The following is a 17,735-nucleotide window of genomic DNA, read 5'->3' as shown; positions in this document are numbered from 1 at the left end:
GATCACTGCATTGCCACTAATGGAGATGTCCATTACATTCAATTGTACCACAATGTATCAGTCTCTGTGTACAATGTTCTCCTGGTTCTGCTCCTTTCACTCTGCATCACTTCCTGGAGGTTGTTCCAGTTCCCATGGAATTCCTCCACTTTTATTATTCCTTTGAGCACAATAGTATTCCATCACCAACATATACTACAATTTGTTCAGCCATTCCCCAATTGAAGGGCATCCCCTCATTTTCCAATTTTTTGCCACCACAAAGAGTGCAGCTATGAATATTCTTGTACAAGTCTTTTTCCTTATCTCTTTGGGGTACAAACCCAGCATTGCTATGGCTGGATCAAAGGGCAGTCTTTTATCGCCCTTTGGGCATAGTTCCAAATTGCCCTCCAGAATGGTTGGATCAATTCACAACTCCACCAGCATTGCATTAATGTCCCAACTTTGCCACATCCCCTCCAGCATTTATTACTTTCCTCTGCTATCATGTTAGCCAATCTGCTAGGTGTGAAGTGATACCTCAGAGTTGTTTTGATTTGCATCTCTCTGATTATAAGAGATTTAGAGCACCTTTTCATGTGCTTATTAATGGTTTTGATTTCTTTGACTGAAAATTGCCTATTCATGTCTCTTGCCCATTTGTCAATTTGAGAATGACTTGATTTTTTTGTATAGTTGATTTAGCTCTTTGTACATTTGAGTAACTAGACCTTTGTCAGAGGTTTTGCAAAAACATTTCTAATAGGGGAAACAACATGAAAACAGCTATGTACAATAAATTATGTACCCTGAAATGGGAAGGCAGCCACTTTGGGGTGGGAGGTGTGGGGGATGTCTGGGAAAGACATTTTGCTGAAGGTGGAATTTGAGCTGAGTTGAAGGAAACCAAGAAAGCTGAGTCGGTTTTTCAGGAAAAGCAGGCAGGTCAATATAGATGAATCAAATTGTGTGTTGACAATAAAGGTAGGAAGTTTGTATCAAGAGCTTTAGATGCCAAACAAACGAGTTTACATTTGATCTTGGGAGCAATAGGGGCCACTGGAGTTCATTAAGTTGGGGTGGGTGACATTCATACCTGCACCTTAGAAAAATCACTTTGGCAGATCACTGGAGGATGAATTGGGATGGTGAGACTAATTAGAAGGCTGTGATAAGGGAGGGAGGTGAGGCTCTGAGCTACAGTGGGTGTGGTGTGAGTGGGGAGAAGGGCAACTGTAAAGGTAGAAATGTTGAGATTATCAATGACTTGGATATATGTAGTGAGTGAAAGTGAGTGGTTGAAGTTGATACCAGAATTGAGGGTCTGTCTGGGTTACTGGGAGGAGGGTGGTAATGCCCTTGACAGTTTTAATGAAGTTTGGAATTGCTCAGTGCTGGCAATATGGAGACAAAGACTAGTCCTTGGCTTTGAAGAGCTTATATTCTTTTGGGAGAGTCATGTTCACATATAAATATATTTGAAATAAAAATTTGGGGAGGATTAGGAAAGATCACTTGTAGGGGGTGGGGTTTGAGCTGAGATTTAAAGGAATATAGACATTCAAAGAGATAGAGGGGAGGATTTTGTTCTAGGTATGGCAGTCAACCTGTACCACTGTAGATTGGTACAGGTAAGAGATAGGAGATGTAATATTGTCTATGATGATCAATTAGCAAGATCACCTTTATTTTCACTGCTTACTGCCCTATTGTAAACTCTTATTATCACCTCTTTGGTGATGACAATTTTAACAGCTAACAAGTCTTAATACTTTTACTTTTTTGAAATTCTAAACTGTCCTTCATCCTATCAGAATAATCTTTCTTATTCTTCAATCTGATCAAATCCTTGTCCTCCTCCTCCCTTTAGTCTATGTAAGGACCACTAAATAAAATTCAAACTCTGCATGCTGGAATTCAAGGTCTTCCTTATGCCACCCTATTTTTACCTTTATCTGAATTTCTTCCTGCCAATCATCCCCTTGCACAAACCCCCCAACCCCCACTAATCCCCACTTCTCTCAAATTTTTTTGAATCTTGTTGATGCTTTTAAAATCTGGCTCAAATGCTGCTTTCTTCTGTCTGACATAATGATCCTTCTCTTGAACCTAGAATTGTATCTGGCACATGATTCTTTTGAACTTACTGTTTGAGACAAGATATGTGAAACTCTTTAAAAACTTCAGAGCACTGTATAAATGCTAGCTATTAATAGTCACAACTAAACTTTTATAAAAGACCTTTTAACATTCACATGCATGCACATCCATCTATCCATCTATTAATTTGTCAGTTATTTCCTCCCTCTGTGACTCCTTTTGTTGCTATGTATATATTTTCCAGTTAGATGATTAAGGTTGAAGTGCATATACTGATCTTCTGATTCAGCTTTCTTCACTTAATCATAGAATGCTAGAACTAGAAAGGAAGTTGTTTCTAGAGAGGAAGTTGTTTCTAAATTTTCCACAATTTCAGATAATGCTGTATTAAATAATCTTTTTTTCTTTTTGACAATTTCTCATGCCTAGTGATGGGATTGCTGGAAATGATTCTCTCTTGCATTGAATTGCTAGATTGCTCTTCAGGAAAATTCTATTCAGAATTCTGTCAGCAATTTCTGGGATTTTGTTGTTATTTACTTTTGTTAGTGTGAATAATTTTATAGTTGGTATCTGTTTTAATGTGCATTTCTTTGATTACTAAGTAGTTTGAACATTTTTTTCTAGTAATTGGAAGATACAAATACTCTTTTGTAAATTTATATTCCTATTGGGTTCATTTTTATTATAGATATTTTTATATATCCTGTCCACCATGAAGCTCACCTGCATGGGGACAAGGAGTTGTGACTTATTAAAAAGCTATACTGGAGCCTGGCACATAATGCCTTGCAGATTGTAAGTGCTTATTTAATGTTTTTTGACGTTTGGGGAGTAGAACCATTTCAGGGGAAAAAACCAAGTACTATAGTTAACCTTCCTCCTTGTTTCCCAGTTAAGGGAAGAGAAGATTCTTTTCTTACCCCCATGAAGATGAAATGTTCACGCCTTGTTTTAGAATAAATATACCCTTTCAGGGGTGGTATTCTTTTGGGGAGAAGTTCTGGAAGAAGCATGGTTTGTTGGGAAAAGCATCAGACTTAGGGATCAGAAACCTGGATTCTAGACTTGGTTTTTACTCTTTAACTGTCTGATCTCAGACAAATCATTTAGTTGCTGAATCCTAGTTTCTTCATTAGTAAAACAAAGTGCTTATAAAAGATGATGACTCAGGCTTTTCCCTAGCACTCCTAAGGGAAAGAACAGTTGTTCTGAGGACAAAAGATAGTCTTTCTTGGGAGATAAGTGAAGATATATTCGTTTTCTTGGTGCCAATCTTTGAGGACCCTAGATTTAATTAGCATACATTGAACATCCATATATAAATAACCTTGTAGTTTGTGTTATAGGATATTAATAATAAGAGAAATACATTGCAAACTTTAAAGCACTATACATTGCCTCATTTGATGTACCAATAAGTAAGAGATAGAAGAGATAGCTATGGTCCTTAAGGAGCTTACAATTTTGTAGGATGATTAAGGCAACTACACAAATAAGCAGTATATATTATTAATTATTATTTGTATTATTATAAAGTTACAAAGTACTGGGTAAGCTAAAAGAGAAAGATAAAAGGAAGTTCAAACTCTGTGTTGAGAGGGTATGGGACAGTATCCAACATTATTTTATTTATTAGATTCCTCAGCTAAAATAAATGAATAAGATCCTTTGGGAATTTTTTATTTCCTCTTTCCACTTCTGCATTCATCTCTTTGGATTTTCTGACTTTATCAGCGAGTAGAAATCCTTATATGATTAAGTCATGCCTTATGTAAATCTGCTACAACCCCCTTTTCTTTGCCTCCCCCCCCAAAAAAAAGGAAAGGAAAAAAACTTTTCCAGAACTTTTAAAATTTCTTACATTTTCAAGTAACTAAAATTTTTCTCTTGATTTTTTTAAAAACCCACTTAGATCTTTTGCTCATAGATGCCCAGTGTCTTTTAGACAATGTGAGTGTTTTATTTTATTTTATTTTATTTTTAAACTCTTACCTTCTTTCTTAGAATTACTACTCTGTTTTGGATCTGAGGCAGAAGATGGGGCTTAATGGCAAGTTGTCTGAGGAGGGAAGGCTACCCAGTTGTCAGGACTGGGTAGGTTTCTAGTGTCTTTGTGAAGTTATATGGAATATAAAAATTGATGTAGGAGCATACTGCACAGAATGATGTGCCCAGCCCTGAATTTACTTTAATTTGTAGGCAGATCACTCAGCTCAGTGCTTGTTCCCTAATGAGACCTTATAGACTCAGTCAGGATTGCTATGAGTTTAGGGTCCTGGGGTCCACTGCCCATTCTCCTTTGTCTAGTTTGTGCCTTTTTCCATTCAGTACTTCCTATGCTTGAAATTTTAGTTTGGTTCCATTTATCTCTCTTCTTGTGTAACTGACTCTCCCTGTATGGGAGAAACATATTTCCTAACATGTTTTTTTTTTCTGGAAACAATGAAAATATGAGGTATATATGAATATTATTGGTTACTGATGAATGGATTCAGTGAAATGTACTGATTACATTTAATTTTTCCCAATGGAAAAAATGGAGACTCTTATTTACCTTATTTTGAATAGATGTTTGGTGACTTTTTAGCTGTGTGTTAGTGGAAGGTGCACTGGACTTAAAAGTTAGGAAATTCTTTGTTACTAGAACTAAATGGGTGACCTTGGATAATTTGCCTTTCTAGTAGGCATATTTCCTCATCATAGGATGAAAATAATGGATGAATTGATTTTTTTTTTAACCCTTACTTTCTGTCTTAGAATCAATACTATCTATTGGTTCTAAGGCAGATGAGTGGTAAGGGCTGGGCAATGGGGATTAAGTAACCTGCCCAGAGTAACACAGCTGGGAAGTGTCTGAGGTCACATTTGAACCCAGGACCTCCTGTCTCTGGGCCTGGCTCTTGAGGCTTTTTTTAGCTCTCTTGATGTATGATATTGATTTCTCAACGTTAGTGGATTATAATTATTAGCATGAATAACTTGTTCTGCTGTAGTGTTATATGTTGCTCCTATATAGGAAGTTTTGTTACTTCATAAATTTGGTAATCAAATTTAAAAAATTTTGAATTTATGATTAATCTATATTCTTTAATAAAATCCTTTTCCTGGGGAAATATATTAATTGGTATTTATTATTTAGAGGCATAGAAATTTTGAATATATTTAGATGTGAAGTAAGTTGTTATACTAAGAAACCAATGCAATTTAGAAATACATTTTATATCTCTCTGTTCTTTTTCTATTTCAGTATCAATCTTACTTTTGGAAAATTTTCTTGATAAGTATGACGGAGTTTTGGCTTATATCAGCTCCTGGAGAGAAAACATGCCAGCAAACATGGGAGAAGCTACACTCAGCAACAACTAGAATTAATAATCTTTCTCATAATTCAAAGTTCAATATTCCTGACTTAAAGGTGAATGAATGAATGAATTTGCATTTAAAAACTTTTATTAAAAGTTTATTTTGTATCTAGTACAAGGGATTTAAATAGAAAGGACATGGCTCTGTCAAGAAATTAACATTCTAATGAAGGAGGATGCTCATAAAGAGCCAGCTGCAGGACAAATGGAAAGGCCCCAGGGATATGGGATGTATAACTAGTAGTTAGAAGTTCCTTAGTGATCAATAGCAAGTGCTTCATTTTCTGAAATATCTAGTATAGGAATTTCAGCATTTGATTTCTTCATTGTCAGCAAATCAGGAAAATGCTAGTAACTTTAATTAGATCTTTTCATAGAAAAAAGAGCTATATTTGGGGGAATTAAAAACACACACATGGATTGTACTCTATTCAAACAATTTATAAAAGCTTAGAATTTTCCTATTTTTCTAACACATTCAAAACAATGTTAGTATAAATTTTACTAAATAAATACATTATAGTGATGTTTGAGCAGACATCATTGTTGAGTAATAAAAACATTCTGAACTTGCTTTTCTTCTTTTCATGCTTTGAGTTAGTTCAGGGGAACTTATGTTCAGTTTTGTATATGTCGGGAGTTCTCTGCTACAATTAATGTACTTGTAGACGAATATAGATAAACTGACACAATCACTGATAGAAGAAAATAGGAATAGGACCCTGAAATTAAACAACGTTTTTATTATTCCATTAAGTTTTCTTTGTTCATAACTGAAGTGTAAAAAGATGAGTGTCTTGTGAAAATATAGTATTCATAATTTTTTTATATTTTAAAATGAAAATTTCATAGGATCATAGATTTAGAGTTGACAGGTCCTTAGAGGACATTTAATCTACTCCCTAATTTTACATATGAGGACATGAGGCCCAGGAAAGTTAAGTGACTTGCATTAGATCATACAAGTTGTAAGCCACAGTTTGCATTTGAACTCAACTCCTTTAAAATTAAGTTTAGCACCCTTTTTGCTATACCATGATTCTTCAAATTGCTGTGGGATACTTCTGAGCATCATGGTACATTAAAAAAAAGAAAAACTTCAATCTTTTTGTTTTATGAAATAGAATGTTATTTGCTAAAGTTGTATTTCAGGGCTTTATCTCTGTAATCATATATAACATTAAATAGAAAAATTGTTCTTACATGGTGGCTAAACATAAAATTTTGTGGTTTTCAAGTCTGTATAATTTGAAGTTTCAAATTTTTGCACAATTTTATTAGTATCCAGTTTTGAGGCTAATAAAAATACTTTGTGTTTTTCTATATTACTCTCATGTGACAAAAACAAAGTGACTAACAATGGAAAAGACATTAAATGATGAGGCAGGTTTGATGAGAATAGGGTTCCTGGATAGAGAATTTTCTTTACATTTTTGAAGTGATGTTTGCAACTGTGCTTAACATTTCTGAAGAGTGTAGGATTCTTTGACAGCATTGTGCACTAAAATACAATAAACACAAACAAGACTTTGGAAGAAGAATAATCTGCTAATAAACAAGCACTTACTAAGTGTTTTCATGAATGACTTTCAAGCACTGCTTAAAAAAAAATACTGGAAACACAGTGAAAAGATGAAAACAGCCCCCACCCTCAAGGATGTCTCATTCTTACGGGGAGACAACATGTACCTGGATAAGTGTATGCCAGTACAAAGTTGGTCAATAAGCATTTATTTAATACCTTATGTGCCATGTGCTGTACTGAGTATTAGGGATACAAAGTGGCAAAAGATAGTCCTTACTCTCAAGAAGCTCACAGCCTAATGAGGGAGGCAGCATTTCAGCAACTTTGTACAAACAAGAAAGATAATCAAAAGAAGGAAGGCACTACATTAAGGGGGACTGGGAAAGCCTTCTTGTTCAGGGTAGCGTTTTACCTGGGGCTTGAAGGAACCAGGAAGCAGAGGTAAGAAGAGAGCTTATTCATTGGGGACAGCTAATGAAGTAAATAAAATCAGAAGATGGAGTATTTTGTTGGAGCAAGGGAGGACAGTGTTGCAGGGTATTCTCAGTACTTAGCCCAGTGCCTGCCATAAAAGAGATGCTTAATAATTGTTTATTGATTGATTATTAGAAATAGAATGAGATTAGATATTGCTTTTTATCTTTGTCTTTTAGGTTGGCACATTGGATGTTTTAGTTGGATTATCAGATGAATTGGCCAAACTGGATGCATTTGTGGAGGGGTAAAAAGTTTATTAATCTATATATTTTGGAGTAAAATAAACCTTGATAGTAATTGTTTATAATTTTTAGTTATTTAAGTTTAATTTAGGTAATGCTCATCTAGATCATTTTGGAAAGTGGTTGTTTTTTAATGCACAAATTAAAATGAAAGACCAGTAGGGAAGATCATTTTAGGAAAGCTTTATGTTATGAATAGTAATTTTAATTCTGAAATTCAAAATTAGACTATAATTTTAGTTTAGGTGAACTGAGAATTAAAAAGAAGTCTCTGCTAACCTTACAGATCTATTCTTTGGTGAAATAGCAGAACTATTGTCCATAAATGCTGTTATTTCTTGGTCAACCTTAGGACCCATAGCCTTTCAGAATTGCCTGTTCTTGCAAGGTACTGGGGACTTTAGTTTAATAGGCAGCATTTTAAAATTAAGAATAAGAACAATACACAGTGATCCTGGAAATAGTTGTAGCTAATACCCAAGCAATTGTTTTTCCCTTAAGAGAGAGGCTAATCTTCATTCTGTTAACTTTCTCTGGTTATCCCTTTTTGGATGAGCAGAGCTAATGGAAATGTTTATTCCAACTGCCATGACAACCTCATCTACAGAAAACATTCCCTTGTAGTGCTAGGCTTCAAAAGATTTTATAAATTTGCTCAGCAACTAAAACTTAATGATAAAGAGTCAGTTCAGTAGTAGATTTGAGTCTTAACAGCAAAAAACAAAAAACAAACTACTTAACAGGTCAGGTAGTAATGGAAATTACACTTCCTTTTCCACTGTCTGACTTTTAGTTCTGGCACTAACAATTAATGGCTGTGTTTGTGATCTGAAGGATACTATCACCTTAACCCAATTTTAAGATCCACTGGAACATATATCATACTATCAGAACTTTGTATGCCACAGAACCTAAAAAACAGTTTCCAATACCTGAATTTAATTCAATTCAGTTCAACTAACATTTGTTAAATGTTCCATAAAGTATGTCTTAAATTAATGAATCATTTAATGACACTCCTTCATCCTTCACTTTTAATTTATTATATTTTACGGAAGCTATTTCCAGTGCTTGTCTGGAGTATATTCCTCCTCCTTAGTTTTTATGGTTAAGCACTTTATCCAGTCTTGTGATCATCTAATATGTGGACTATTACAATCTGTTTTATGGTGTTACAGAGTGTTAGAGTGGTAAAGGGATCTCAGAGAGATCACCTAATCTAACCCCTTAATTTACAGATTGAGAAAATTGTAAATTCTTTTAAACTTTGCTTTATGATTCTTGTTGACCTTTGATGGAGCTTACCGACCAAAGTGGTTAGATGGATTTTTAAAGACAAAACCAAAATGAAGTTTCTCTTGCCCAACAGTTCAGTGTCCTTTCTTTCTACTAAAGATATCTTTCTTACTAGTTTCCCAACTTTACTTTTCAACTAATATCAAACACCATTGCTAATGTCCCTTTATTGTTCATCTTTATGTATTCTTAAAACTTTAGTTGATTTCATCAGATCCAGAAATTTACTTTTAAGAAAAATCAAAGCAAAAATCACATGGTCCATCTTACCCTTGAAATAGAGTTTGTAGAAGGTAAGAGCTAGATTTATATGTCATATTGTCCATTTTGGGCATAGCTATATTAACAGAAGACACATTTATTTATGATTAAATGTTTTTATTATGTAAGCTTATAATTTTTAGGTCTTATTTATTAGCATTATCCTTATTTTTCTAAAATAATAACTGATTTTTTTTCCTTTCCACCAAGAGTTGTTAAGAAAGTGGCCCAATATATGGCTGATGTATTAGAGGATAGTAGAGATAAAGTTCAAGAAAATCTGTTGGCTAATGGAGGTAAGCCAAGTGTCTTACAGTCTCACTACCTCATAAATTAGATATGAATCATTATACTTAAAAAACAGACAGCAGAGTTGGCATATAATGTTAAATACATAGACCATTACTATATTGCAGTGTTGATTGTTAAATGAATTCGGATGAATGGGCCGAGTTATACCCTTTGCAACATAACCACTCAAAATGGATATCACAGAAAATGTTCCCTATGAGTGCTTTGTTTTATTTTATACCTTTGCTTTTTCCACAGTTCTACTTACTGTCTATTTAAAAACAAAATTCATGTTTTGTTTGAAAGAACAAAACAGTATGCCTCAGCCTAGTCCTAATTCAACACTTAGTCCCGACTTTAACTTTTAATTTATAATATAAAATACTACCCCTTCTAAATGTGTAAAAAGCTTTCTTAGCTTTTGGGGACCCGAACCTCAAATTTCCATCTATACCAGGAGTCAGCTAACTACATACAGCAGGTGGACCAAATCTATTCCCACTGTATTTTAATATGTTAAAATCTTTCTTGGCTGCCAGCAAGCCATATTTGGCTAGTAGCCTGGAATTTACTGACCTTCTGCTAGGTCATGGAGATACCCCCCCCCCCCCCCACCCAAATACTCTGCTCTTACGGAGTTTATAAGCATAATAGGTTATAATATTAAGATAAATGATTGTGCTAAAAATCTGATGTTCTCTTATTTTATTTTTTTATCACCAGTAGAGATAATTAATTTATCCCCTCATATAACAGACATTTTAGCTAAAATATTGGCTATTCCCAGAGATATGTGGATTTGGTAATAGAGAGTAGAGGAATAGATTTGAGAAGGTGTGTGGAACAGGGTAGGTAACTTTGGAAGCATATGGGTAGAATAGAACGGACTGCCTACAGCTGTTCTAGTTGGTTGAGGCAATTTGGTAATGAGGGACCACAAGTTAGCCAGAGCCTACTTTTTGAGACTATATTTATGATAAATATCTTGTTTATGATTCTACTTCACCTGTCTGTGGCTTATCATAAAAAAGACTTGTCATCATTAAAAGAGGTCTTTTTTGTTTATTAACACATAATTCATAGGGTAATAATTAATGGGCTCTTAGGCAAAATAGAGAGGCCATGTAATTAGTTAATTATGAGTTTGGAACCCTGAGTCCTGCCTGTTTTCTTTTTAACTAAAGCCCTCAAATTTATATAATTAATATGATATGTGGATTCTGCTAACTTTCTCAGGGCTCCTTTCTGCATTAAGATAATGAATAATAAGCTTCTTAAAATCTCATTGCTGAATCTTTAGTAACTAAATTTAACTTATTCCTATATTTCAGTTGACTTGGTTACATATATAACAAGGTTCCAATGGGATATGGCCAAGTATCCAATCAAACAGTCCCTGAAAAATATTTCTGAAATAATTGGCAAGGTAAGATCAGAGTGAACACAGAACTTTTAAATTTTATTTATCATATATGACTGTGATACCTTTTTACCACATTAATTTGCTCAGGTCACTGATTGAAATGCTAAATAACATTATTACTAAAGATTAATCATATCGTTATCCCATGAAAGTATGTATAATATTCTTTTCTTATGTTTATTAATTTTAAGTCTATATAGCATGTTCATTAAAAGTAATCTTTAATTCTGTTGTAAATTACCAGTTGAATCCTAAGCAAAAATTCTTTAAAATATGAAAATAAATATTGCCAAAATTGTCTTGAGAATAGTTTTCCAGAAGATTTCCCCAGAAATTTCAATGAGGAAGGTAGTTAAAAACCAGTTCATTGTTTGCCAAATTGTAATGATCTAAACAGTATGATTTTAATTAGGATCTAAATTACTTTGACTGATTGCCCGTCTCCCATTAAATTCTTTTGTATGAGATGTTGCAAAATTAAATGAAGTCAGGAATCAAGAAGAATTTAATCCAAGTTTCCCTAATGTTTTTTTAGTGAAAATATACAATTTGATGTTTTATTCTAAAATAGGTCTCTTACTTGTTAATAATTGCTAGCATTTATAATAAAGCCTTAAGGTTTGTAAAGTGCTTCATGCTATCTCATTTGAGTTCTTCTTGACTCCAAATTTGGCATGTTGTGCCACCTAGCTGCTGATATTAACTGGAAATTATTTTTTTTTGTTTGATTTATAGCAAGCATTTTTCTGTGCTAGTTATTCAATTTGTTGAAAAAGAAGGATGGAGTAAAACGATTTCCCTGTCAGAGAAATCACAAGAATCATTTAATTCAGAACTCTGAAAGAATCAGTGAAAGAAACTTTATAAAATTTCAAATAAAAAATTTTAAGTACCTGAAGATTAGGATTAATTAAATTTGATATTTTGATTATTTTTAAAGAGCATCTAGTCCAATCTCCTCAATTTACAGAAGAGGAACACTAGTGAAAGCAGAGTCAGGACTGAGAAATTCATTTTCTTTCCACAATACCACACTATGTCTGAGGAGGCACTTTATAAACACATGAAAATATATACCTCCCTCCTTAGTCAACTCTGTTTATTTCTAAGCACATTATCTATTTTGTGAACTATTCCTGGTAAATTTGGTTCACCAAGCTGGTTTCTCCTTGCCCTACTTCTGTTTTGTCTTAACATCCCTGACCTGTAGTTGGTCAGGTTCAGGTTATGAAACAGATTTTATTATAATCTTGAAAGAAACTTAATTAGGAAGTATTAGGAATTATACATAATTATGCCAGAGATAGAAAATAAATTTGAAAGCCAAATAGAAAATTTGGGGGATTTTTTTTAAAGGACCAGTTTTCTTTATAGTTATAGGGATGGGAAAGGTGGAAGAATTTATGTAGTGAAGGAAGAAAAGAAGAGATATTAATAAAAGTCATAATATTTCCTGAACCAATGTTGGTAGACTTGAATCACCTTTTGGGATTGGAATCAATCGATTTTTCTTACTCATTGTGCAGTTTGAAAATTCAGTTCTGATGTATGATTTTTCCTTCTATTCAGTTTAATTGACTTTGGTAGATCAATCTTTTTTGCTAAAATTGTAATAGTGGAATGATATCATGTGATATCAGTGAGTCAGACCTTAATGGTCAGATGAATTGTCTGCTTAAGTGTTTTTTTTTCCCCAATGATTTTGAATTCAGTCTGGGACAGACCTATCACTTTTGTTACTTTGCAAATGGCACTTAACCATACTCTCAATTTCATTGAAACCATGTTCTCTATATATTAAGATAACTTGATGTAGTTGATGATGACAGGATGAAGACAGAATTTTTCTAGGTGATTTATTTTGGAAACATTGTTAGGCTATTTAGTAACTTTCAATTAGTAACATACTTTTAAAATATGTATAAAATGAAATGTCTATTTTATTTATGGAATGAAACCAAATGTCTAACTCCAAATTCTTTCATGAACTCAGCTGTAAAAAAAAAGAAATTGATTTATATAATTTCAATTTTTTTCATTTGATTTTTTAAAGGGAGTAAATCAAATTGACAATGACTTGAAAGCCCGAGCATCTGCATATAATAATCTGAAAGGCAGTCTTCAGAATTTGGAAAGAAAGAATGCGTAAGCCTACCTATTCTTTTATTTAAATGTAAACAAATGGTGGAATATTAAAGAGACAGTCACTCTCCAGTAAACTCAAGCCAATTAGACCTCTGCATTAAGTTCAACTTTGGAACATTGGCATGGTGAGCCCTCAGGAACCAGGTTTCCTAAGGAAGGAAAAATTGGCCTATGTCAGAAATGGACTAGGTGAAAACTCCATGTTGATCTGATTGGAATTGGTTTCTGTTAGCCCTGCATTTCTAGTCTGTGTGAGACAGAGAGATCCAGTCCTTAAAATTTTTTTTTAAAAAATAAAGTGAAAAATCCTTATGTAAGACAGATAAGTAATGAGCACTATTCTATAAATTAAGATTTTTGCAATAAAATAAAACTGTATTTTTTAACCTGCTTTATTTGTAGTGTTATGCTGTAGATGTGATTGTATCTTAAATACTCGATAGACCTGAGTTATATGAATATGTACAGCAGATGAAATGGTTAATATATTGGTGGTGGGAAAGATAAGGAAATCATCAATAGTGAAAGACTAGGACTAAAAGGTTTAAAGATGTGAATTCAAGAATTATTTGAAATGGGAGGTGATTGTTTCTTGGATTAATTGATTGAGATACAGTAGTGTGCAGTATGCAGATATACTTTAGTACAGGAATTCCTAGCTTGGAATTGTAGATATGTATTTTAAAAGCATTTCTATAACCATAGTTCAGTAAAATTGATTTTCTTTGTAATCCTATGTATTTTATGCATTAAAAAAGCTTATTCTGATGAGTTCTTAGGCTTTGCCAGACTGTGCAAGGTTCAATGACCTGAAAAAAAAAAAGAACCTTTGCTCTAGTGGGGAAAAGATGATGTATTTTGATTTTTGTTTCGTAAATTTGGTAGAATAAAGTAGTATAAAAACAAATGAAAGTTAACCTATGTTTAATTTGGAGCATCTGCCAATTGTAAAGATTAAAATTAATATACAATAGCTAAATATTATATTTTATAGAGTTTTATGAATAATAACTAAAGCAAAAGATCTGCCTGAAGTCAGCCTGGTCGCAGGTCAAAAAAGAGAGCATGGGAGGAGTTACAGCCAGTTAAATACCAATAATGTGATCTTGCCAATGTGGAGATGCAGGAGAGATTATAGGGAATTTTGGGAAATACTAAGAACTTCTGGGGAATGAAGTCAAAGGTTCAAAAATCTCCATTTATACATACTCCCCTGTGATCCTATTGGGAAACCATTCTCCCTAAAAGGATCATGGAAACATAATCAACTTAAAAATTGCAATAATTTGTGGATAAAAGGGAAAAAAAAGAACAAAACCAATAATTACTAGGTTGACAAAAAGCCAATTTGGGGGCAATCCACTTTGGCATAAGAGTATACATTCAGAATGAAGGCATTTCAACTCACCATAGTTCAATTCACATCCCAAAGTTCACTGAATCTTCTGGTGCAGCATGTGGTCTCTGCAGGCATCTATCTTCAGGGCACATTCTGATTTCTGGGAGATAGCAAGTTCCTTATTATAAAATTGCTAAAATTTAAAACAAAGTTCACAACAATAACTTGGCCCTCTTGAGGTGAATAATAACAAACACAAGGATCACTCAGGGATGCATGGCTGAGTTATGAAGTATATGAATCAATTTGCAAAAGAAAATAAAAAAAACATGAAAAAATCCAAATAAAAGAGAAAAAATAACTTGTGGATGAAATACAAAATGTAAAAGTCTTATGTCTAAAAAAATCTAAGTAAAGGAAAAACAAATCTATAACAGGTCCTTGAATCAGTGCCCAATTAAAATGATTTAAGCAATTATGCATTTACCCAATCAGTAGCCAGGACTATAGAAAGGTTGCCACACCATGAAAGACAGAAAAGGGACTAAATTTCAGCAGCAAATGGGAGCTTAGGTGGCCATGAAAAGGAGGTGCTTGATAGAATGTGGCTCAAGGAAGTCCTGCATTTAACATGTTAAACAGCTGCAACCTCGAACCCCAAACAAGTTCAAGTCCTCTTGTTTCAAAATTACATTAATCCCACTGGGATCTGGTCTCTTTGACCTTGTGCTCCATAAGCATTGTGCAGGTGCTCTGTGCTTCTTTAGCACTGTACAGTGGCTCTTTTGTATATTGTCTTCTTCTGGAATCAGACAGAATCATGAAGCAAAGTTCCATAATTCTTTTAAACAATCAATAGCATCATTTTTATAGTCCAAAGCTTTTTGGGTATGCATTAATATTAGAACAAATGTATTTTAAACTTATGTTACTGCAAAATAAAAAAAAAATTAAAGAAAAAATCTTCTCAATACTATTGACATGTGCTTCAAATACAAAAAGGAGAGAAAAAATAAAACTCAGATACTATGTTGCACATGCAAGGAAAAACAATAATAAAAAAGTTTTAAAAATAAAAAAAATATAGCTTAAAATCAGTGATACACTGTGTCATCCATGTGTGAGTACAACTGATTCTCAGAATAAAACAGTAACATAGTAGATAATGCACATTCAAAGAAGTACCAAAGTCCCCCAAATTCACAATAGCCCAGTTAATTACAATAGCAAACAAATCCACTATCATATTTCACATAAGTTGCTGTATGAGATAAAAAAACCCTATGAACTGATGGATATTTGTCACAACTTTTACAGATGTAGAAAATCTTTCAACCTTGGCAAATATATTTTTAAACAAAGTAAAACTTATTTGGGTCTAGAACATTACTAAGAAATCTAGATTGTTCTGGTGGAAGTAAATTAAACTGAAGAGTTTTGCAGGAGTTCTTTTTGGCTTCCTGATTCATAGAGGCACTCTGGTAGGAACATTTCTTTGTTTCTCTACCTTTACTATAACATTCTTTATAATATATTTATATATGCATATATAAATATTTTAAAAAATCATCCATTCAGAAACTACTAGTTACTAAAATTATTTCAAAAGACCCCTTAGAATTACCATTTAAATTCTTAGCTCATTAAATCCTCCAAAGATTGTATACAATTTAACGAGTTTTGTTAAAATCCATCTATCATCATCTAATGTGACAATTAACAAAGGCAACATGTGATCTCTGATGGATCTAGTGACAAGGATTTTGGGCAAGATGTACATCGACTTATATAGTGATATTTTGTTCTTCAGCAGAGGTAAATATACACATTAACATGATCAATATAGGCAAAATATAGCTTAAAAATGACTAGATTAATACAGATAAAGCAATCAGTAAATACAATAATATAAACAAATGAGAAGTACAGGCAGGCAGCGCAGTCAAAATCCTTTTTTACCATTCCCAATAGACTTGTTCTATATTATAGGGGTAGAATAAACTCAAAATAGTTAGCAATAAACTTCCAAATCTCTTTTAAAGTTTCCTTCCCCTCCCCCAGTATTTATCATCCATTTGCATATCTTTTGTCCGACCTCTGAAGTTGTTTTTTTTTTTAAACCTTTATCTTCTGTCTTGGAACCAATACTGTGTATTGGTTCCAAGGCAGAAGAGTAGTAAGGGCTAGGCAATGGGGGTTAAGTGACTTGCCCAGGGTCACACAGCTGGGAAGTGTATGAGGCCAGATTTGAGCCTAGAACCTCCCATCTCTAGGCCTGGCTCTCAATCCACTGAGCTACCTAGCTGCCCCCCAGAGCTCTGAAGTTTCTGATAGAAGCACTGGACCGAATCTCCACTCTGCATGTTGTGAGTATTTAAGATTTTTAGAACTTTGTCAAAATATTTCAGTTTGGTTTGTAGTTTAAGTAGCATAGTTTGCTGCATATTCTTGAAGGGAAGTAAGCAGAATGAGAAATAGCCAATGAAAATACAAGCTGCTAGTAAGAGATTCAAGCAGAACCAGTATGTGCTTGCTAGCCCAAGCAATTCAAACTGTTCTTTGAAAGTTTGAAGAATGGTTTGGAATAGCATCCCCCCCTCCCCCAAATAGGCAGAATGGAAAGTAATTAGTTTATCTCCTCCCTAGGGGCAAAACTTTGAGGGAAAACAATAGGATGTTTGCATATGATAGAAAAAGTACTGCTCCCTAGTGTTTTGGGTCAAGGGAAAGAAGGGAAAAAAAACCAGGCATATTTCCCAAAACTGACTTTAAATCCAATGATTTGGAACTAACTGAAAAACTTTAGTAACTCCCTTCTAAACTAGGAGTCCACGATCAGGCTAAAAAAATCTGCTTGAAAATTAGAAGGTGTGGGGTTCTTTTCTCCATGCTGAAAAATGGCTATGGCAGGCTAGAAATACACATGGAGTATGGAAAGGGATTGGGGCAGAAAGATTTTTATACATCACCCTCTGTGGGGGAAAAAAAACAAAATACATGGTTCAGAGTGGCAGGGGGGTTTGGTCACAGACTGTCAGAGGTCTTGAGTCTGGGCCCATACAGCTCAGGCTGAATTAGGAGCAGGTGGAGCGCAGTGGTCAAGATGGTGGGAAAACAAGCCAGTGGGCAGGAGTGCAGGCTTGAAAAAACATATCTGTTCTATCTTTAAAATATTTGAGAATTCCATCCCTTTGTGGTTAGCCAAAAATGTAAAGATTAAAATTAATGTATAATAACTAAATATTATATTTTATAAAGTTTTTTGAATAATAACTAAAGCAAAAGATAT

The 17,735-nt window shown here is 33.8% G+C and overlaps 1 protein-coding gene across 4 annotated transcripts in view; it reads left to right on the top strand.

The window, feature by feature from the left end:
- ATP6V1C1 (ATPase H+ transporting V1 subunit C1) overlaps window positions 1-17,735 on the top strand; it is a 69,795-nt gene that overhangs the window by 28,267 nt on the left and 23,793 nt on the right. For 3 of the 4 annotated variants that reach the window (XM_007488179.2, XM_007488178.3, XM_056823239.1), the window contains exons 2-6: window positions 5,333-5,500; window positions 7,626-7,693; window positions 9,459-9,544; window positions 10,871-10,965; window positions 13,016-13,107. In XM_007488179.2, the coding sequence (XP_007488241.1) occupies window positions 5,369-5,500; window positions 7,626-7,693; window positions 9,459-9,544; window positions 10,871-10,965; window positions 13,016-13,107 (473 nt within the window). In that variant the 5' untranslated portion in view covers window positions 5,333-5,368. Of the gene's footprint in view, window positions 1-5,332; window positions 5,501-7,625; window positions 7,694-9,188; window positions 9,281-9,458; window positions 9,545-10,870; window positions 10,966-13,015; window positions 13,108-17,735 lie in introns of those variants that run through there. The other variant, XM_016431852.1, reaches the window with a different exon arrangement.

The sequence above is a fragment of the Monodelphis domestica genome, chromosome 3 (genome assembly GCF_027887165.1).
Source record: "Monodelphis domestica isolate mMonDom1 chromosome 3, mMonDom1.pri, whole genome shotgun sequence".
Classification (NCBI taxonomy): Eukaryota; Metazoa; Chordata; class Mammalia; order Didelphimorphia; family Didelphidae; genus Monodelphis; species Monodelphis domestica.
This window is presented reverse-complemented; position numbering and strand designations above follow the sequence as displayed.